The sequence below is a fragment of the Macrotis lagotis genome, chromosome 1, assembly GCF_037893015.1.
Source record: "Macrotis lagotis isolate mMagLag1 chromosome 1, bilby.v1.9.chrom.fasta, whole genome shotgun sequence".
Lineage (NCBI taxonomy): Eukaryota > Metazoa > Chordata > Mammalia > Peramelemorphia > Peramelidae > Macrotis > Macrotis lagotis.
The window spans coordinates 357,621,590-357,644,456 of NC_133658.1; the positions used below are offsets into that span (position 1 = coordinate 357,621,590).

Below are 22,867 nucleotides of genomic sequence, written 5' to 3' on the forward strand. Positions count from 1 at the left end.
TATCCCCACCTGGGAAAAAGATTCTCATAACTCTCAAGAACTGTAAATCTATTAAGAAAGAATATGCTTAGCCAGAAGTCAAGCACACTCATGACTTATCTGTGACTCTGATAGAATGATTTAAAAACAGTATCTCAGGGAAGCTAGGTGACACAGTGGATAGAGCACCAGCCCTGGAGTCAGCAGTCCCTGAGTTCAAATCCAACCTCAGACACTAAAGCACTAAAGCAAGTCACTTAACCCCAATGCCTTGAATAAAAAAAAAATAAAAACAATTATCTCCTTAAAAAGGGGGGCCAATAAAGAAAGACGGAAGGATGGAAGAGATGGCGTAAATCACAATACATAACGAGGTACAAAGGACCTATTGCAATAGAGGGAAAGAAGGGAGGGGGTGAGAACTGACTGAATCTTACTCTCATCAACTTAGGGCTAAAGTTATCATGCATGCTCTCAGTTAAGAAACTTATCTTACCTTTCAAGTATTAAAAGGGGAAAGGGGGAAGGGGGAGGAAAAGAGGAACTAACAGAAGAAAGGGGTGAAGCGAAATGAAAAAAAAGGGGAGAGGGTTGAATACAAGGGGGCAAACACACTGAAGGTGGGGATATTCAGAAACAAAATATTGGGGAATATGAATAAAGTGGAACTATGCCCAAAGGGCCACAAAAATGTGCATACCAGGGGTGGTTTGGTGGTGCAGTGGATAGAGCACTGGTTCTGAAGTCAGGAGTACCTGAGTTCGAATCCGGCCTCAGACACTTAATAATTACCTAGCCGTGTGGCCATGGGCAAGTCACTTAGCCCCATTGCCTTGCAAAATCCTTTAAAAAAAATGTCCATACCTTTTGATCCAACAATACCACTACTAGGTCTATACCCTGAAGAGATAATGAAAAAGGGTAAAAACATCACTTGTACAAAAATATTCATAGCAGCCCTGTTTGTGGTGGCAAAGGATTGGAAATCAAGTAAATGTCCTTCAATTGGGGAATGACTTAGCAAACTGTGGTATATGTATGTTATGGAACACTATTGTTCTATTAGAAACCAGGAGGGATGGGAATTGAAGCCTGGAGGGATTTGCATGAACTGATGCTGAGTGAGATGAGCAGAACCAGAAAAACACTGTACACCCTAACAGCAACATGGGGGCAATGATCAACCTTGATGGACTTGCTCATTCCATCAGTACAACAGTCAGGGGCTCTCAGCAATGGAGAATACCATCTGTATCCAGAGACCAAGGACTATTACCTTAAATTTTGGGGAAAAAACCTGATATCTTATTATCTGATCTTGCTATCTATTATACTTTAGGTTTCTTCCTTAAGGATATGATTTCCCTCTCATCACACTCAATTTGGATCAGTGTATACCATGGAAACAATGTAAAGACCGACAAACTGCCTTCTGTGGGGGGGGGGGGGGGAGTAAGATTAGGGGTAAAAACTGTACTCAAAATAAATAAAATCTTTAATAAAGAAACAATATTATAAGCAAACTAGGAGATCAAGGAATAGTTAACCTGTCAGATCTATGGAAAGGGAAACAGTTTATGATCAAGGAAGAGATGGAGAACATTATTAAAAACAAACTAGATAATTTTGATTACATTAAATTAAAAAGCTTCTGCATAAACAAAACCCCTGTAACCAAGATCAAAAGAAATGTAGTAAATTGGGAAACAATTTTTTACAACTACTATTTCTGACAAAGGACTCATTTCTAAAATATACAGAGAACTGAGTAAAATTTGTAAAAAAGACAAGCCATTCCCCAATTGAGAAATGGTCAAAGGAAATACAGAGGCAATTTACAGATGAAGAAATCAGAGCAATTCATAGTCATAATGAAAAAATTTGTCTAAATCATTACTGATTATAGAGAAATGCAAATTAAAGCAACTCTGAGCTACCACTTCAAACCTCTCAGACTGGCCATTATGACCAAAAAAGACAACGATCAATGTTGGAAGGGATGTGATCAATCTGGGACACTAATACATTGTTGGTGGACCTGTGAACTTATCCAATCTTTTTGGAGAGCAATTTAGAGTTATGCCCAAAGGGCAATAAAAACATGCATATCCTTTGATCCAACAATACCACTACTGAGTCTATACCCTGAAGAGATCATGAAAAAGGGTAAAAACATCACTTGTGCAAAAATATTCATAGTAGCCCTGTCTGTAGTGCCAGAGAATTGGAAATCAAGTGAATGTCCATCAATTGGGGAATGGCTGGACAAATTGTGGTATGTGTATGTTATGGAACACTATTGTTATGTTAGAAACCAGGAGAGTAAGGAATTCAGGGAAGCCCGGAGGGATTTGCATGAACTGATGCTGAGCGAAATGGGCAGAACCAGAAGAAGGTTGTACAACCTAACAGCAACATGGGGTTGATGATCAATCTTAATGGACTTGCTCATTTCATCAGTGAAACAATCAGGGACAGTTTTAGGGTATCTGTGATGGAGAATACCATCTGTATGTATCCAAAGAAAGAATTGTAGAATTTATTTATTTATTTATATGCATATTTTTTAGTTTTTGCAAGGCAGTGGGGTTAAGTGGCTTGCCCAAGGCCACACAGCTAGGTAATTATTAAGTGTCTGAGGTAGGGTTTGAACTCAGGCACTCCTGACTCCAGGGCTGGTACTCTATCCACTGCGCCACCTAGCTGCCCCATGAATTGTGGAATCCAAACAAAGATCAACGACAACTACTTTTAATTTAAACAAAAAAGGTATTTTATTATGTAATTTTGCTATTTCTTATATTTTATTTTTTCCTTAAGGATATAATTTCTCTCTCAACACATTCAATTTTGATCAATGTATATAGCATGGAAACAATGTAAAGGCTATCAGACTGCCTTCTGTGGGAGATGGGAAGTGAGATTGGGGGGAAAACTGTAAAATTCAAAAAACAATAGAAAGAAAGAAAAGAGAAGGGGGGAGTGGGAAGGGAGGGGGAGGAAGAAAGAAAGAAGGAAAGAAATGATGTAGGAGCAGCTAGGTGGCCCGGTGGATAGAATACCAGCCCTAGGGTAACCTTGGACAAGTCACTTACCCTCATTGCCTTACAAAAAACAAAAACAAAAAAATGATCTATATGAACTGATATAGAGTGAAGTATGCAGAACCAAGAAAGCAATGTACACAGAACTATAACAAATTTAAATGGAAAGAACTATACACCACCCCCCCAAAAAAATCAAAAGTAAACCTAACAAAATTATAAAAATCAAACAGGGCTTAAATGAAGAGATATAAAGGACACTCCCAATCTACCCCTAGTACTTTGTGGGAGTAAGAGGTCCATAAATATCATCACTGTTACATATATTCAGACTTTTTGAAATGCATTTTTCAGTTGTATTATTATTTTTTCTTCCTCTCTAAAAAGTGCTATTGTTTTATGAGCTGGCTCTCTGGGCAGGGGACAGAGAGGTAAGTATACCTAGGATAACCGTAATGATGTAATGGAACAGAAAAGAATAATAAAACCATTTTAAAAATTGTATCACTCTTTTGTGACTGAGCTTCTTGATAAGTCCATTCTACAAACAATGCTTCCACTTCCTTTCTGCTCATCCCTTTCCTTAATTCTGTATCTGGTCTCCAAATTTCATCATTCAACTGCAATTCCTTCTTGACTGTTAATAACAATTTCATCTCTAGTTTTTTGGGTTTTTTCATTGTGACACTATTCTCTTCTGCTTCTCTTTCTACCTGATTGTCCCTCTCAGTCTCCTTTTATGTACATCATACCCACTAATCATGGGCTTCCCATAAAACTCTATCCTGGTGCATCTTCTCTTTTCCTTCTATGCTTTTTTTTCACTTGGTGATTTTATCAGCTTCTAAGAATGAAATTAACATCACTTTGCAGATGATCTTCTGGTTTTATTTGTCCAGCCATAACATCTTTCCTGACCTCCACTTATATACTGAACATTTAGAAATGGGTATCTTATAGATATTTAAATTCAAGGTATCCAAAACTGAACTCATTATCTTTTCTCCAAAGTCTTCCCCCTTCTTCCAAACTTCCCTATTACTGTTAAGGGTACCAATAACCTCTCAGCCTCAAAAGCTAGTGCCACCCCCAATGAATTAGTCTTACCACCCCATAACCAATCGTCAAGTCCTGTTAATATATCTTTATATGCCCCCTTTTCTCCTCTGATATTGCCTCCATCCTGGTGCATGCAAACCTTCATCATCTCATGAAATAAACTTTTGGATGGTCCCTCTAGCTTAAAAGTCTCTCTCCTCCCCATTCATTGTTGATCTGTCTTACAATCAATGGTCAAATTGAGCTTCCTAAGACATAAGACTGGTCATGTCACCCTTCTATTCAAACAACTCCACTAGCTGCCTATTCCCTCCAAGATCAAATATGCAATCTGCTGTTTGTCACTTAAAACCCTCCTTAACTTGACTTGTTCCAATCTTTCCAGTCTTTTTACATCTAACCTTTAACTTCCCACCATATATGGGATTCAGTCAGTCTATAAGCATTTAATAAGTGTATACTATATATCAGGAATTGTAACAAAGCTCTCCTTCCTGTTCCTCATACAAGATACACCATCTTCTGACTAAACACTTTCACTTGTCCCCTTCTGAAACTCTCTCCCTTCTACATTTTTGCCTCTTAGCTTTCCTGGCTTCTTTCAAATCTAAAAACCAGAAAATGGCCTTCAATGCTACCAGACAATCCTACTATAGCTCATTATTCCATTCTTTATAGTAGCTCTTCCAAAGCTTTTCAATAGTCCTCAAAGTTCTCATGGCTCCCCCTCCTCCCTCTTGGCTAACAACCTTGCTTTATGCTTTACTGAAAAATATTGAGGCCATTTGCCATGAGGTCTTCTCTCCTCTTTATCCTGCAAGTATTCTGCTACTATTTGCTAGAAAATAAGGGGGAAGGGGTAACCATCAATTGGGTAATAGTTGAACAAACCTGTGTTTTGATGAAATTGGAGACCAGATACAGAATTAAGGAAAGGGATGAGCAGAAAGGAAGTGGAAGCATTGTTTGTAGAATGGCCTTTTCAAGAAACTCAGTCACAAAAGAATGATACAAAATCAAATATTACTGCACCATAAGTGACTAAAGAGACAAGTTAAGTGAATTCTTGGTAGTACGAATTGATATAAAGTGAAGTAAGCAAAACCAGGAAAACAATTTATAGAAGGATAACACTGTCAAAGAGGGGAAAAACTTTGAAAAGTTTATGAAAATGAATAATGTAATTATCAACTGTATTTCATGAGGACCTATGATGAAGCTGGTAATCTATAAAGGCTCATAAAAAAAGACACCCATATTTTTGGACATGGTCACCGTATGGATTTCATTTCACCATGCTTCCCCCCCCTTTTTTTTCTAAATTTTTAATGGGGAAGGAGGAGGGTTGGCAATAGGGACACTAAAAAGAGAAGCCAGTGATACATTTTAAGGAAGTTCTAAAGAGCATAAAGTTTCAAAGTATCATGAAGAATTTATTACACACTTTTAAAAAAAGCAGTATGAGAGGTAAGGACCAATATGGTGGAGTAAAGGCTCCCCCAAAGCTCTCCAAATATCTTCAAATAATGATATTAAACAAATTCTAGAATGGCAGAACCCACAAAAAGACTGAATAAAACAATTTTCCAGTCCAAGACAACTTGAAAGATCCCTGGGAAGGGCTTATTGCACTGAGGTTAGAAAGGACCCACAATGCAGTGGTGACAGTTTCCTGACCACTCAGTCCAAGGATTACAAGGACAACTAGGAAGGTCAGCAGGAAAACTCTGCTGTACTAGGGTGACAGGGGAGCCCACTCTAGCATAGATCTGACTCCAATGGACCAAGAGTAGGCCTCATGAATCACCCAGCAACAGCTTCCAGAGCACTCAGCCAACTGGGTAAACGGGTCTGGGGAGATTGCAAGTGTTTCTGCTATCCCGAGGCAGGATTCTGTTGCTTTGGCCAGACTTAAATCTGGGTTGCAGTCTGGGAACCCCAGTCTCAGAAAAAGGACAACAGAACTTACTGCCTTAACAGAGCGGGAACCATTCTCACAGTTCCAGGGCAGAAAGGAGTGTTTGTGGTCATCCACAGACAAAGGCACAGGCTAAGAGAACAGCCATAATTTGCATGAACTGAGGCTGAGTGAGAGGAGCAGAACCAGAAAAACACTGTACACCCTAACAACAACATGGGAGTGATGTTCAACCTTGAAGGACTTGCTCATTCCATCAGTGCAACAATCAGGAGCAATTTTGGGCTGTCTGCAGAGAGTGCCATCTGTATCCAGATAAGGAGCTGTGGAGTTTGAACAAAGTTCAAGGACTATCCCATGCAATTTAGAAAAACACAGATATCTTATTGTCTGATCTCTAAGGATATGATTTCTCTCTCATCACACCCAATTTGGATCAAGGTACAACATGGAAACAAAGTAAAGACTGACAGATTGCTTTCTGTGGGGGAGTGGGGGGAGGGAAGTAAGATTGGGGGAAAAATTGTAAAACTCAAATAATATCTTTAATAAAAATTAATTAAAAAAAAAGAACAGCCATAGCCTCTCATAAAACCTTGGTAGAATTGAAAACTGTCAGGTTCATGAAAGTATCTCTGAAAATAGCTGCAAAAATGCTCAAAAGTTTGGGACAGTGCATCTTCTACCTTAGAAGCAGAGCCCCACCTTAACAAAGAGATAAAAAGTCAAGTCATAGGCGGGGGAAATGAGCAAACAACAGAAAACAGAAGAAAAAAAATCCAAACATAGAAAATTACTTTAGTCATATGGAGAAGCATAATACACATTCAGAAGATGATACCTTCTGCATCCAAAGCCCCCCCCAAAAACATGAATTGGTCATAGACCACGGAGAACTCAAAAAAGGTTTTGAAAATCAAGTAAGAGAGGTAGAGGAAAAATTTGGAAAATAAATGAGTGATGCAAGAAAATCATGAAAAACCAAGCCAGCAGCTTGATAAAGAAGGAACAAAAAATATCAAAGAAAATAACATCGGAAATACCAGTCTGGGCCAAATGGAAAAAGTGGTCCAAAAGGCCAATGAGGAGAATGCCTTAAAAAACAGAATTTACCAAATGGAAAAGGAGATACACAAAGTCTCTGAAGAAAATAATGCCTTAAAATATAAAATGGAAGGGGCAGCTAAGTGTTGCAGTGAATAGAGCACTGGCCCTGGAGTAAGGAGGACTTGAGTTCAAATCTGGCCTCAGACACTTAATAATTGCCTAGCTGTGTGACCTTGGGCAAGTCACTTAACCCTAATGCCTTGCAAAAAAAAATACAGAATGGAGCTAAGGGAAGCTAATAATTTTGTAAGAAATAAAAAAAAACCAATTAAAAAAACTAAAAGAATAAAAAAATAGAAGAAAATGTGAAATATCTCATCAGAAAATATAGTGACCTAGAAAACAAATCCCAGGAGAGCTAACTTAAAAATTACTGGACTAACTGAAAGTCATGACCTAAAAAAAGAGCCTAGACATCATTTTTCAAGAAATTAAGGAAAACTTCCCTGAGATTCTAGAAGCAGAGGATAAAATAGAAATTAAAAGAAGTCACTGATTACCTCCTGAAAGAGATCTCAAAATGAAAACTGCCAGGAATATTACAGCCAAATTTTAAAACTCCCAAGTCAAGGAGAAAATTTGCAATCAGAAAGAAACAATACAAATATCATGGAATCAGGTATATAACACAAGATATAGCAGCTTCTACATAAAGAGAACATAGGGCTTGGAATATGATATTCTGGAAGGCAAAAGAGCTTGGATACAACCAAAAATCAACTATCCAGCAAAACTCTTTCATGGGAAAAAATGGATATTCAATGAAATAGAAGACTTTCAAACTTTCCTGATGAAACAACCAGAGCTGAACAGAAAATATGATCTTCAAATACAAAGCTCAGGTGAAGTATAAAAAAGGTAAACAGGAAAGGCAAATTATGAGATATTTAATGATGCTGAACTGCTTATATTCCTGTATGGGAAGATGATACTGATAATTCATATGAACTTTCTCATTTATTAGGGCAGTTAGGAGCAGCATATATAGAAAAGGCAGAAGTGGAAGTTGAATTCAAGGAATGTACTAGGAGAATGGGAAAGGAGGGATAGAATGGAGAAAAGAAGCAAGAAAAAGCTTTTGCAGGAAGTGGAAGAAGAGGGAGGTGATAGAAGAGTGAGGCTTAATCTCATCTGTATTGGCTCAGAGAGGGACTAACAATTGCATAAAAAAAATCTGTCTAATCCTAGAGGAAAATAGGAGAGGAAAGAGATTGGAGAAAGGGGACAGAGGGAAGGGAGGGGGGGAGTGCAGGTGATCAAAGGCAGGAAGATTATGGAAGGGAGTAGTCATATACAAAACACTTTTGAGGAGGGATGGGGTGAGAGAAGAGAGAAAATAGAATGGAGGTGGGGGAAAATAGGATGGAGGGAAAATACAGTTAGCAAAAGTAACTAAGAAAAAAATATTGAAACAAGTATCTCTGATAAAGAGAAACTTCATTTCTCAAACACAGATTTTAAAATAAGAGCCCTTCCTCAACTGATAAATGATCAAGATATGAACAGTTTTCAGATGAGGCTATTTTTTTTTTTTTTTTAGGTTTTTGCAAGGCAAATGGGGTTAAGTGGCTTGCCCAAGGCCACACAGCTAGGTAATTATTAAGTGTCTGAGACCAGATTTGAGCCCAGGTACTCCTGACTCCAGGGCCGGTGCTTTATCCACTGCGCCACCTAGCCACCCCAAGATGAGGCTATCAATGAAATCCATTTAAATTATTTTTTAAATGTCCTAGCTCTATTCATTTGGGTTATTTTTTTTTTGGTTCCTAACTCACTATTGATAGAAAAAATGTGGGTTGGAACATTTGGAGGTATTACCTTATATCTACTGGATTGGTTAAAAGGACAGAAAGAGAAAATGACAAATGGTTAATTGAGATATTGATGCATTGTTGAAGTTGTGAAATGAATCAATTCTGTAGAGCAATTTGGAACTATGCTCAAAGGGCTATAAAACCATGCCCACCCTTTGGCTTAGCAGTATCATTACTAGGTTTATATTCCAGAAGAGAAGAATTATGGGAAGAAAAGAACCTTTATGTATAGGGTTACTTATAACAGCTGTTTTTGAATGGCAGGGATGTCCAGCAGTTGGGGCATGACTGAACAAACTGTGGTATGTGATTGAGATTAAATTCTGTTCTGTTATGAGCAAGGATGAACAGGATACTCTCAGTAAAAAAACTTACATGAGCAGATGCAGTGTGAAATTTATCCTATACAAAGTAATAACAATATTGCAGGATGATCAGCTATGAATGACCTACCTTTTCTCAGCAATGCTGTGACTCAAGAGAACTCTGAAGGACTTATGATAACCAAGATGGAGCTGAGGGTGTGTGAATATAGATTGAAGCATGCTTTTATTAAACTTTGTTTTTCTTGAGATTTCTCTTTTTTGGGGGGAGGGGTTATGTTAACTTTTCAACATGACTATTGTAATGTTTTTCATCACTACATTCTTTTAAATTTATTTATTTTGAATTTTGCAATCCCCCCCATCTCGCTTCCCTCCCCCCATGCCCCACAGAAGGCATTCTGTTAGTCTTTACATTGTTTTCATGGTATACATTGATCTAAGTTTAATGATAACTATACTTTTTTTTTTTCAGTTTTTGCAAGGCAATGGGGTTAAGTGGCTTGCCCAAGCCCACACATCTAGGTAATTATTAAGCAACTGAGACCAGATTTGAACTCAGATACTCCTGACTCCAGGGCCGGTGCTCTATCCACTGCACCACCTAGCCACCCCGATCACTATACATTTTTAATCTACATCAAGTAATTTGCTTTCTCAATGAGGGGGAGTAGGGTGGGAGGAAGGTAGAGAATTTGGAACTCAAGGGTTTGGAAGTGAAAGTTGAAACTTGGTTTTTGAATATAACTGGGGGGAAAAATGAAATTTAAAAAATCCTAAAAAAGCAGCATGAAATGGAAATGTATAGTGTTATATAAAATATTTTTAATATTCTGCTACATTTATGGAATCATCCTGTTTTTAAAGAGGCGCTTAAGTTTAGAATAAAAAAATTTTAATTCTTTTTTTGATAGTACTGCTTCTCTGCTCCTCCAAAAACATCAAATCCATTTAAACAAGAATTCCTGATGACTACTCCAAATAAGTTTTGTCCAGTCATGTTTGCCTAGACCAGCAATAACTGAACTCTGTATGATAAGGAGAACAAATTATCAACAGATTTTACAATATCAAAATTCTTATTTTCCACAAGCAAACTATAAAATATATTGTGTAATCATTTTTAACCTTTCCACACTGATTACATTTTGAAGTTTCTATGTTGTGCTATGACAAAAGACTAAAAATTTCTTGACCATCAGGGTCCAGATAGAACAATATATGTAAAACTTCAGAGAATATCTAAGGAACCCATGCATAAAAATTTCCATTTCACTAAAGGATTCCTAAAGAACACCTAAAGGTGACATCAGTGCCAATGTTTCAGAAGTTGCAATTGTATTATGTAATCTCTAAATAAGATCACAATAAAAGACTCAGTCAGATAACATGAAGAATTTCTCTAGATACAACATCAATACTATTCAACTACTGTAAGAAGATCTCAAGGCAATTAGAGCTAGGGACACTTCAGTGAGTTGCCTCTCTACCTGTTAAACATGTATTCTCCTCCCAGTTTACAAACTCATAGGAAACAGAAGACATTACCTTATAGCATGTCAAGATGTGGAAAAATCAAGAAAAGTGCTGAAATTTTAAAATTTCCTTTAAGATTGTTTTCTTGTCAGTTTAACTTTATTTTTTCCCCTTCTAGATGACAACCTTCTCTATATGACAACCTTCTCTATCCCAAAGACAAAAGTCATGACCTTTTCTTATTTTTCCATCCCCTGGATCGTACTAGACCCAAAAGCTGCTGAAAATTTATTAAATGAAGCAAAAAGAAATTGTTCCCTATGACCATCTAAATCTCAGAGCATAAAAGTCACCTAATGCAGTTACTATCCCTTCCAATAAGAATTAACTAGTACACTCAATAAACCAATGCCAAGAAGAGAATTCTCTTTGATTTGCCTATGCTCATATTCTCAGTTATAAATTTTAATTCATCACCAAAAAAAAAAAAACTTTCAAATGTCACAAAAAGTACTTACATTTCCCTTTCTTAGTAATACAGGTCATAGTGACTGCTATATTTACTCTTCTGTACTTGATTATCAACAAATTCAATTTTAAGTAGAAACCTGAGCATCTTCTAACACCTTACAATCCTGAAGTTTAAATCATAAATCTTTCAGAGTATATCTGAATTCATATGAAATTCTCCCCTTTTTAATCTTTACCACTCAATTCATTTGCTACAGTGTGAGTCTGAAAGTTGTTTTCTGTATTGCTTCATTATTAACTTTCCATCATCTAGTTCTGCAGTCCAATAATAACCACTCATATGCTCATGTGATATATCTTACCTTGCATCTTTTCTGGTTCTGGAATCATCACTCTGTGAACTACCTTTATCATCAGCAAAAACAAACAAACAAAACCCATGAGATTAGAGTCTTGCTTTCAAAATCTTGTTAATCTTAGATTGTGGTAACCTAAATGTATACTTAATCATTCTGATAAAAAACAAAAAAACTTGATCAAGATTCTAAGGTTAAAATCAAATTTAATAATTTAAACTGAGAGTTAATTCAATTAATTTATCAATAACAAACTCTTACTAAAATTTATATGTAACAAAAATATTTTTCTATTGCTTTTAAGAAATAAATTATATGTGGGTTACAGAATTAAAATGTTCTATGGACCTTCAATAAAACATATTACTTTTGGTTTTAATCTAAACCTAGTCTATTATCCTTTTACAAAGCAATAGTGCACATCAAAATGTGAGTTCATGAATTTTGAATATGGTAATGCCTCACTTTGTCTGGAAGTCATAAAATCAACTACCAAGAAAACAGCTGAGAATCAAAATAAAAAAGGCTTTGTTGCAACTGAAATGGATGACATAAAGTACATAACAATAATGAATTAACAACCATAAAACTATTAACAACTGTAGCTTATCCAAGCAAAACAATTCTGATCACAGAGATCATAAATAAGTTTCATTATGTGGGGCTTAGGACCTTTAAAATCCCTATTTAGAAAAAATATTTAATAATAAAGAAGTAAAGGAAAAATCTTAAGGGAATTCACAGGTAACATCCATTACTGAGGCAGTTACTATGTAGGAACTTAATGAAAGTAGTTCACATGACACTGAAACTGCCACTTAGAAACAATCTTGACATTTACATCATTATAATCTGAATTAGTTAAGAGCAGACTATTTTATTGAAAGCAATGACATACACTGAAGGGTTTTTAATAATTACATTTCCATTACAGGAAACAAAAAAGACAAACATAAAAATGCACTAAAGGTTAAGAAAACTAGAGAATCATAAATTCTCGTGGGGATTACTGAATCTTATTGGGACCTTACAGATCACTTAGTCCTAGTCCAACCCCTATCTGGAAGAGGAAGTTCTTCTACAATATTCTTCACAAGTGATCACACAATCTCTGTTTGAAAAACTTCAAAAACAGAGGAATTCACTATCTAATCCCAGGTGGTAAGAATGAACAAATTCTTCATTAATTAGGCATTAGGCTAGAGAAACTTTAAGCAGTAATATTCTAAAGTGCAAATTAATGAGGTCTGGAAGTAAATGGATTCAAAAGTCCTACTTGTTTAAGAAATACGACAATTTTAGAGTCAAATTATGATTTTACTAAACCATATGGATGAGTAGTTAGGCTTACATCATTCTTTTATTCCACATACAGTACACGTTTGTATATTTACTGAGGACTATAACTACTTATCCAAGTAACTTAATACAGTTTATTTGTATATGCTTAATATGCATATAGTAAATACGAAAAAGTAAAATCTTAAATGCCATTACATGATACTTAATAAAGCTTAAGTGACCCAGACTATAAACACATGAGACATAAAAACACATACCCTAGACTGAGAAAGCAAAAAGGATAACAGAAGTAAGAGACAAAATAAGCTAAAAGAAAACTAGAACCAAAAGAAACAATGTGGAGTCAAATTGCCTAAAATCAATTAGTTCATAATACATGGAAACTAACCAAGAGAAAAAAAGGGAGAATATGAAAAGTAATTTCAACTTGTTTAAAAAAATTTATGTTATTCTGACAAAATGATTGGAACTGAAAAATATCATTTACCCTTTGCTGGGAGAAGAGTGACCAAAGAGACTATATTATTACGTAATAGTTACCTTCTGAACATGTAGCATAGCCATTTGTTAGAATCTCAGGATCTACTTGGAGTCCATCAAGACAAACTGACAAGTCTCCTATGACTTCTGTTGGCTCCTTGTCACCCAGAAGTTGTAATGTCACAATCACTTCATCAACTAAGGAAAAGAAAGAAATCTTTATCTTTCAAATATCTTACAGAAAGTCTGTCATAAAAAAGCATAATATGACATTCATCAATTGGATACATATAAACTGTAATAATTTACTTAATGGTTCTAGTCCTTTGTAAACATCAAAGCATGTACTGTATATGGACTAAAACTAAAACTGGCTACTCATCCATATTGGCATCCATACCTTAAAAAACTGAATGTAGCATAAACTTAAATGCCTAAAAGCTATAAATTTCTTGGGCCAGGAAGGAATAGCAGAAGTATGAAAGTTTGTTTTCAGATGTCTTCATTTTTATAGCCTATTTTCAAAGTCACCATTTAATCTTTTTTTTTAAATCTTCTTCAGGCTTGTCAGTGATACAAATAATTCGAGCAAACAGGAAACTCAAGATCTTTTACCAAATTGAATCAGATTAATTTAATTAAAAGAGAAAATGAGACAATAGATTTACATAAAACTTAAGCTTGTCTCACACAATATCTTACTAGATCCAATGGAGAAGGAAGATTCTAGAAATGTTTTAGACAGGTAATATAAGAGACTTTCTTATGATTATTATTACTTTAGAGTAATCATTCACATATTTTTTTTGGATCTAGAACTTTTCAGTTTCCTTAATATGTGTGTTAAATTTCTTAAGTTTTTTCTTGTTAAGATTATATCCAGGTAAACACTGACATGCTTGCTACATTACAAGTTGTTTTGTAAGTTTGGTACAATACCTTATAGGCTATAACAAAGTACACATAAGTTAAATAAATTTTCATTTACATACATACGTTTCATATTATTTGACTTTAACGTTTCATGAATATCTAGAGCAGCACTTCCCAGTAAAACATCGGATTTTAATGTCTGGTGACTCCATACACGAAAATTTAATTTGCTGATTGGTGTGACAATTCTAAAAGGAGAAAAACAGTGAAGGAAAATGCAATCTTCACTAAACACCACATTGTGACCTGAACAAGTAAATTATAGTTTACATCTTTGGTAAAACATAACTCTTAATAATACCACTTGGATTATCAAGATTTAGACTGTAAACTCTACATGCCTTTATGGCTAATTTCACTTGTAGAGCAATCACCAACAAAAACACGTTTTTTCCCCTTGAAATAAACTGTTATTCACAATTTCACTATGTATTTGAAGAAAGCATCATACTCTGAAAGGCTGTCAGTGAATGATGCTCTCTATATGTGGGGTAGGAATTATAGGAATTATAAATGACACTGAATGTAACAAGAAAGCACAGCAATTCTCCCTCATATTGTTCACCATTCAACTCTTGAAAAATACTGGAGAGGATAATCATGGATGAGAGAGCAAAGGAAAAATCAAGTTCTGAAATGTCTTTTTCAGGTGGCACTTTCCACCTCTTTTTCACAAAACTTCAAAGGTCAATCGTGGCCATTCCTACTAGAATTTATTAAAACTCATAGATAAAACACATGCAAAAAATGTTTACTTCATAGCTCTTCCTTCTTTTTGTTCAACCTGAAGCTTTCACAGCTATAGGTTACTCCTCCTGAGACCACTCACACATGTAGATTAGCAATTATTCATCAAGATATAGTCTTTGGAGTTGCTTGGGGCACCGGGAGACTTGCCCAGGGTCATATATCCAGTAGGTGCTGGAGGAAGAAATCTGAACTTAAGAATCTGAGCCATCCTGTCTCACTTTACTTTCTTAACTTATCTCCATGAGTATGTCTTATGCATACACACATGATCATTTGGAGCATCACACTAAAGAAAACAATAACCCAACAAATACACTTTTTCATATCTAATGTACCCTGCCTCTATATAGAAAATACTGAATTATCCCAAATCAATTATGGGGGGGGGGCAACTAGTATAATTTCCTCAAACAAAAAGAATATAAAGAATTCAGACACTTGCTTTACTGTGCCTAAATAGTAAAAGAAATTATAAGCTAAGTCTCTAAAATATTTTAACTACAGAACAGCTGTGCAACTATCTAGGTCTGGTTACCAGACTATGCTTTCTTTCCTTGTTATGTTCCAATTATTAGGAAGTAAAAAGTCTCATTTCAGTATTTAAGATAGCATATGTCACAATGGAATTGGAATAAAAGTCAGGTTTAGAAAAAACTAAATCTGAATGCAGACCAAAACATACTATTTTTACTTTTTCAAATTGGTTTTATGTTTTCCCCCTTTTATTCTGATTCTTTTTTTACAACATGACTAATATGGAACTGTGTTAAACATGACTGTACATTTAAAGGCAGGAAGGCAAAAAAAAAAGTGGAACTCAAAAAAATCTTACCAAAAAAAATCACTGTTGAAAACTATCTTTACATGTAATTGAGGAAAAAATTTAATTTAATTTAAAAAAGACTTAGGTTCAAGTCATGGCTCAGTTTCTAAAATACAATCTCGACCAAGTCATGTGCCTTAGTTTGTGTAAAATGTTGATATGGTTTATAAGGTCTATGATCCCAGAAAGACTATAAGGTGGGTTTTATTTATTAATGTATAACCTTATAATATAATGATTTGGTGCTTTTATATAATAATTCAATCCCTTCTGCTTGGGGTCCAATAAAGACTACTTATATGAGAAATTCCATTCTGGAGTGCTAAACTTGTAAGTCAATATATTAAAAAAATGGAACATAACTATCATCTAGCTGCAATTAAACTTTTAGAGAATCATCTAAGCTGAGACACTGTGGCAAAAATAACCTAAGATTAAAGTTTTTTCCCCCCAAATTAATAAGTTCTAAGGAAATTGGAAATAGGTTGGACATTTTTATTTAAGCTGTAAATAAGTCATAATTTGTTCAGTTAATGCTATAGCATCTTTTCATTAACAGAGATTAAGTGTCCAGTGAGAGCTCCCCAGATTTGCATGTGTTAAGAGCAGCACAAAAAAAACAGGGAAGACTGCTTCCTACCAATCCTAATCAAGAGCAAGAGGAAAGGGAGAATCTGTTCTACAATGTCATGTATAATTTTCAGATACTCAAGTTCTTCCAATTCCTGAGGTATTACCCAATAGTGACAATAACTACTTGTTGTTGCCTCCACTTCCAACTAAGACATGCAAAGAGAAGAAAGAGATAGTAAGTGGAAAAACAGAAAATGAACACTCTAATAAGAAAAATAAAGGAAATAAAGGCTAATGACAGAAAAAGAAAAGACAAGTGAAAAAAAGGATAAGGAAATTTAAGAAAGAAGAGGAAAGAATGGAAAAAAGAAAGGGAAAAGTAAAAATCAGAGAGAGAAAGAAAAGATTGCATTTATGCTTACAGGCATTTAGGATTATACTTGTTATTACCTGCTAAGCAATTGTACTCAACAAAATATTTGCAAACCTACACAGTAAGAGATTGCTTCCACTTGGGACTGTTGGTATTGCTGCATTTTTCTGTCTTCTTTGACTGTCCATCTACTGAGACTTCCACATAAGGACTTGGTCCAAACCAGTTCTTTTTATTTTCTTTAAGTTTCGCTGAGATGACTATTTAAAAAGAAAAGAGAAATGTTTTCAGAGATTCTTCTCAAAAAAGGTTAAGAAAATTTCAACTGACTGCTCAAAAGAAAAAAATAAACCTTACATATTTAATAACCAATTTAATTTGCAAAAAATAAATGCAAAACTATCCATTTTACCAACAATACTTAGGAATACCAAACTGACTCATGTTGACTCATAAACATTTGATCTCACAGACTTTGCATTCATTTTGAGAAAAAAAAAATGAAGGTTTTTTTCTCCTCCCTCTATATTTCCTTCTGGTAGGTTACTTTTAATAAAAATAGTGCAGGATCTCTGAGGTATGTTACCTTGGGGCTGCAATGTTAACAGATATATCTCATTTAACATTACCCCAAGTCATTTTGTAAAACTATTGATGCAGTCAATATACCGAACTCTTAATATCATCCTCCTTTTCTGATTGCCTTTTCATTCCTTTGCATGAATGACCAGTACAGAGACAACTAGACACTTAAAATTCTAAATTGGGTTATATTGTACAACTGCAAAGAACTCTGCACAGAAAGATTCAGGTTCAGAGTCACCTATCAATCATTAAAGAAATCTCAGGTTTGGACTGCCAATCTGGCTTCTTATTCCTGGAGTTCTAGTCTTTGATGAGTTCTAGTCTTTGATACCTTCCAAATCATGATTATGAGCATATATGATTAAATAATGTATGCTAACTGAATGCTGTAAAATTATAAAGATCACACTTGGTTCCAAAGAAGAAACATTAAGAATGAATGTCCCTTTCCTTATAATAGGTATGGAATTATGGCTGTGGAATTCTCCACTTGACATTGATACAGATGATGTGTGGTTAGTTTTAAATTTATTCTTTGTTACTGTGGTATATGTATGTTATGGAACACTATTGTTCTATTAGAAACCAGAAGGGATGGGAATTCAGGGAAGCCCAGAAGGATTTGCATGAACTGATGCTGAGCGAGTTGAACAGAACCAGAAAAACACTGTACATCTGGGGCAGCTAGGTGGTGCAGTGGATAGAGCACCAGCCTTGGAGTCAGGAGTACCTGAGTTGAAATTTGTCCTCAGACACTTAATAATTACCTAGCTGTATGACCTCGGGCAAGCCACTTAATCCCATTTGTCTTGCAAAAACTTAAAAAAAAACCCCACAACATTGTATACCCTTAACAGCAACATGGGGATGATGAGCAACCTTGATAGACTTGCTAGTTCCATCAGTGCAACAATCAAGGACAATTTTGGGCTGTCTGAAATGGAGAATACCATCTGTATCCAGAAAAATAATTGTGGAGTTTGAACAAAGACCAAAGACTATTACATTTAATTTAGGGGGAAAAAAACCCTTATCTTATTATGTGATTTTGCTATCTCTTATACTTTATTTTTCTTCCTTAAGGATATGATTTCTCTCTCTATTACATTCAACTTAAATCAATGTATACCATGGAAACAATGTAAAGACTAACAGACTACCTTTTGTGGGGGGTGGGGGTGGGGGAAGAGAAGCAAGAATAGGGGGAAAATTTTAAAATTCAAAATAAACAAAATCTTTCTAAAATTTTTATTTACTCTTTGTTTCTGAGAGGAAGAAGCTATACTGGGAGATGAAAATAACATTAAAAAGAGATCATTAAAAATTAAAAATAAAATGTGCACTTAATTAAGCATTCCAATATCCAAAGAATTAGAAAAGTGATTTATTATAAATTAGGAAATGTGTAAGCCCTGGTTCTTTAGATACATCCATTCTTTAACTGAATTATTAGCAACTAAATGTTGGCTTGGCTTAGATCCCCTAGTAGAAAATACAAAATTTAAAAATTTAAAGACACAAGAACACCAAGAGAATTAATGGGAAAAAAAATTGGAGGAATATAGCCTAGTAACAAATCTGAAACTACTATAAAATAATATTCATCAAAACAACCAGCTAAGAAATAGTGATGGATCAGTAAAATAGATTAAAGTATAGAATACATAGTAGTACATGACCATAGTAATCTAGTGTTTTTGATAAACCCCAAAATCTAACCTTTTGGAACAAGAATTCACTATTGATAAAAAAAAAACCTGTTGGAAAAACTGGAAAAAATTTGGCAGAAATCAGGCATAGATCAACATCTTATACAATATGGCAAGATAAGGTCAAAATGAGTCCATGACATGGAAATAAAAATAGGAAACACAAATAAATACAGAGACCAAGGAATAATTAACCTGTCAGATCTATAAAGAAAAGAAGAATTTAAGACCAAACAAGATTTAAAATGGATAATTTTAATTATATTAAATTTAAAAGATTTTGTACAAAAAAACTAATATAACTAAGTTTAGAAAGAAAGCAGAAAACTAGGAGAAAATATTTTAAAGCAAGTATTTCTAATAAACTGTCTCAGATATATACAGAATTGAGCCAAATTTATAAGAATACAAGTCATTCTCCAATTGTTAAATGGGTCAAAAGATATTAATAACTAGTTACTATTGATTAGGGAAATGCAAATAAAATACTTTGCTCCTATCAGATTGGTTAGTAAGACAGAAAAGGGAAATGATAAATGTTGGAGGACATTTGGGAAAATTGAGACACTGATGCACTGTTGGTAGAGTTGAGAATTGATGCACCTGTTCTGGGGAGCAATTTGGAGCTATGGTTAAAAAGGCTATAAAACTCTGTTTGTCCTTTACAAAAATATCACTACTAGATCTACATTCCAAAGAGATTTTTTTTTAAAAAATGAGGGGGGAGAGGAAGGATATATTTGTATATAAACATTTTTTGTGGTGACTAAGAATTGGAAATTGAGGGGATGCCCTTCAATTGGGGAATGGTTGAACAAGTTGGGGAACATGATTGTGATCAATTACTACTATGCTATGAGAAAGGATAAGTAGATGGATTTCAGAAAAAACATTTAAAGATTTACATGAACTGGAGAACACTGAAACAATAACAGCAATATTGGATGATGATCAACTATGATAGACTTAGCTCTTCTAAACAATACAGTAATCTAGGACAATTCTAAAAGATTCATGACCAAACAAAGGAAAGAACTATCAAAGAAACAACCAAAAGAAAGAACTATGGAGTTTGAATGCAGACTGAAGCATAGTTTTTACACTTTGCTTTTTTTTTTCCTTTCTCAGTTTTCCCCTTTTGTTCTGATGCTTCTTTCACAACATAAACTAATGTGGAAATATGTTTAACATGACTATAAATGTTTAACCTATATCAGATTGCTTGCTGTCTTGAGGAGGGGTTGGGGAGGGAGTAAAATTTGGAATTCAAAATCTTATAAATATTAATGTTGAAAACTAATTTTACAAATAATTGGAAAAATAAAATACTATTAAGCTGAAAAAATATTTATCATTCTTTGTAAAATTTATCATTTAGAACAAAGACATAAAACTTGTGGTCCAAAAGCTAGGAAACTCTGGAGTGGGGTTTGAACTGGATTAAAATGTAACTAGGAAACATTTAATGACATTTACAAAAATAAAATACAAGCATCATGTTAATTAGTTGTTTTCTTTTTTCTTGTTTAAGATTCATTTTTAAATTTTGAATTCTAAATTCTCTCTCTCTCCCTTCAGCCCCTTTCCCACCCATTGAGAAAGCAATGAAATCATTTAAAACATTTTTTATATTAATCATGTTGCCAAAAAGAAAGATTAAAAAAAGTATTTTTTAAAAATATGCTTCAATTTGCACATAAAGTTCATTTCTCCCTCTGGAGATGGAGAGTACTTTTCATCATGGAGTCAGTCCTTTGGAATTGTGCTGTTTTTTTCCATCATTGTTTGGATAGAGTAACTAAGTCTTTCACAGTTGTTCATAATACAATATTGCTGTTACTGTGATTAATGTTCTCCTGGTTCTGCTCACTTCAATTTGCATAAGCTCAAAAAAGTTAATTGTGATTTTAAGTCAATATGTGTCTGGCAGCTTCTTTTTGAGTTTGATACCACTGTTTTAGAACATTTCAAAAGTATGGGGGCAACTACATGGCAAAGTGGATAGAGTACCAATCCTGAAGTCAGGAAGACTTAGTTCAAATCCGACCTCAGTCACTTTAATAATTACCTTGCTGTGTGACCTTGGGCAAGTCACTTAACTCCACTGCCTTGCAAAAACAAACAAAAAAAAAACTGATCAGTTCTACCTTGACAAAAGCTAAGCTTTATAGTAAAAGTTTACCCATGTTTTTTATCTGATTTTTTTTATTGAAGCTAAGTTTATAATTTTTTTAAAAAATTCAAAGAGATGTTCTACTGGGAGGAATACATCAAATTTAAGCAGATCTGGAGTCATTTGTTTAGCTTTGATCACTAAACCTAACATGACTAGTTAAGTACAATAGCAGTATAACTTAGAAGCTTTAATTTTTCACGACAAAACATCATTTATAGTCAAGGAACCTAGGTTTTATTTCCATAGCCTTCTAATGATTTTTTTTTTTTGGCAAGGCAAATGGGGTTAAGTGGCTTGCCCAAGGCCACACAGCTAGGTAATTATTAATTGTCTGAGACTGGATTTGAACCCAGGTACTCCTGACTCCAAGACTGGTGCTTTATCCATTATGCCACCTAGCCGCCCCTTTTCCAATGATTTTGTAATCAAAATTGTCATTTTTGCATATCTATGGTTTTTCTTTTAGTCCTTCTCATGACTTAAGATAAGGTCAGGGAAGATCCAACCCTATAAGGCTCCCAAAATCATTTGGTCTGGTGCTGCCATGGCAACTGCAGGCTAAGAGCTTTTTTGGGTGAATTAATCAGATATCTGACCAACTATAGCAGGCTAATTTTTAAGTTGATAATTTTGTATGGCCCATAAATAAAATATCCAAATGGCCCTTGGCAGAAAAAAAGGTTCCATATCCATAATTTAAGATAAAAATATTATTGATCAAACACTAAGATCAATACTGACTTTCTTTCAAAAACAAAATGAGTGGAGATCATAAAGCTTAACCAAATTCCAATAGTGTTTGTGGAGATTTTCTCATGAGTGCCTTTGATTTATTATGAACACTTTGCACAGAAGTCAGAAATCACATTGTTTCTATTCAATCTAAGCAGGCTAGAGCTTATATTGCTTTTATCCTTGATCCTATTTCCAGAAGGCAAAGAGAAGTAGTGAAAAGAAACTCAAAATATTTATTTATAGTAGTGAAGAAACAGAAACAAAAGTAGATGTTCACTGACTATGAAATGGCTAAACAAATTATGGTACATGAATATAATGAAATATGACTGAACAAAACAATGAACAGGCTGTCCCAAAAATCTTAAGTATACCTTTAAGTTTTAATGGTTTAAAAAAAGTACATAAAAGCAAGGACTAATGGAAAAGTAAGAAAATAAAACTGGGAAGGAAGCATAGTAACTAAAACAACACACTAAAGTTTCCACAAACGAAAGAGGAACTAAAAGAAACAATGTACAAAATGGTAACGGCCAATTTTTGTCCCAAAGAAGAGACAAGATCCAAGTTAAAGCTATCTATAGTCATATGAAAAAATGCTCTGGTCCCTGTGGGCCAGTGGGAGCAATTTCCAAACCTCTCAGCCTAGGGATCACCAAGGACAACTTGTGAAGTCAGCAGGAAATTTCTTCCACACCAGAGTGAACATGGAGCCCAAGTCAGCACAGTCCTTGGCTCAGGCTTGTCTAGGAACTGGAAGCAGGACTGCAGAGTAACACAGCAGCAAGCCACCTGGTAGCTGCTTCCAGAGTGCTCAGCCCACAGAAGGTAAGGGGATTGGAGGAGACTATCAAGGTCTCTCTACTATCCTTGGGACAGGA

At 34.8% G+C, this 22,867-nt stretch overlaps 1 protein-coding gene across 8 annotated transcripts in view; it reads right to left on the reverse strand.

Annotated features, from left to right (window-relative positions):
• ITCH (itchy E3 ubiquitin protein ligase) overlaps positions 1 to 22,867 on the reverse strand; it is a 172,757-nt gene that overhangs the window by 92,030 nt on the left and 57,860 nt on the right. For 4 of the 8 annotated variants that reach the window (XM_074212123.1, XM_074212124.1, XM_074212122.1 and 1 more), the window contains 4 exons: positions 16,900 to 17,041; positions 14,326 to 14,450; positions 13,390 to 13,527; positions 11,554 to 11,596 (listed from right to left, as the gene is read on the reverse strand). In XM_074212123.1, the coding sequence (XP_074068224.1) occupies positions 11,554 to 11,596; positions 13,390 to 13,527; positions 14,326 to 14,450; positions 16,900 to 17,041 (448 nt within the window). Of the gene's footprint in view, positions 1 to 11,553; positions 11,597 to 13,389; positions 13,528 to 14,325; positions 14,451 to 16,899; positions 17,042 to 22,867 lie in introns of those variants that run through there. The other 4 variants (XM_074212126.1, XM_074212125.1, XM_074212127.1 and 1 more) reach the window with 2 other exon arrangements.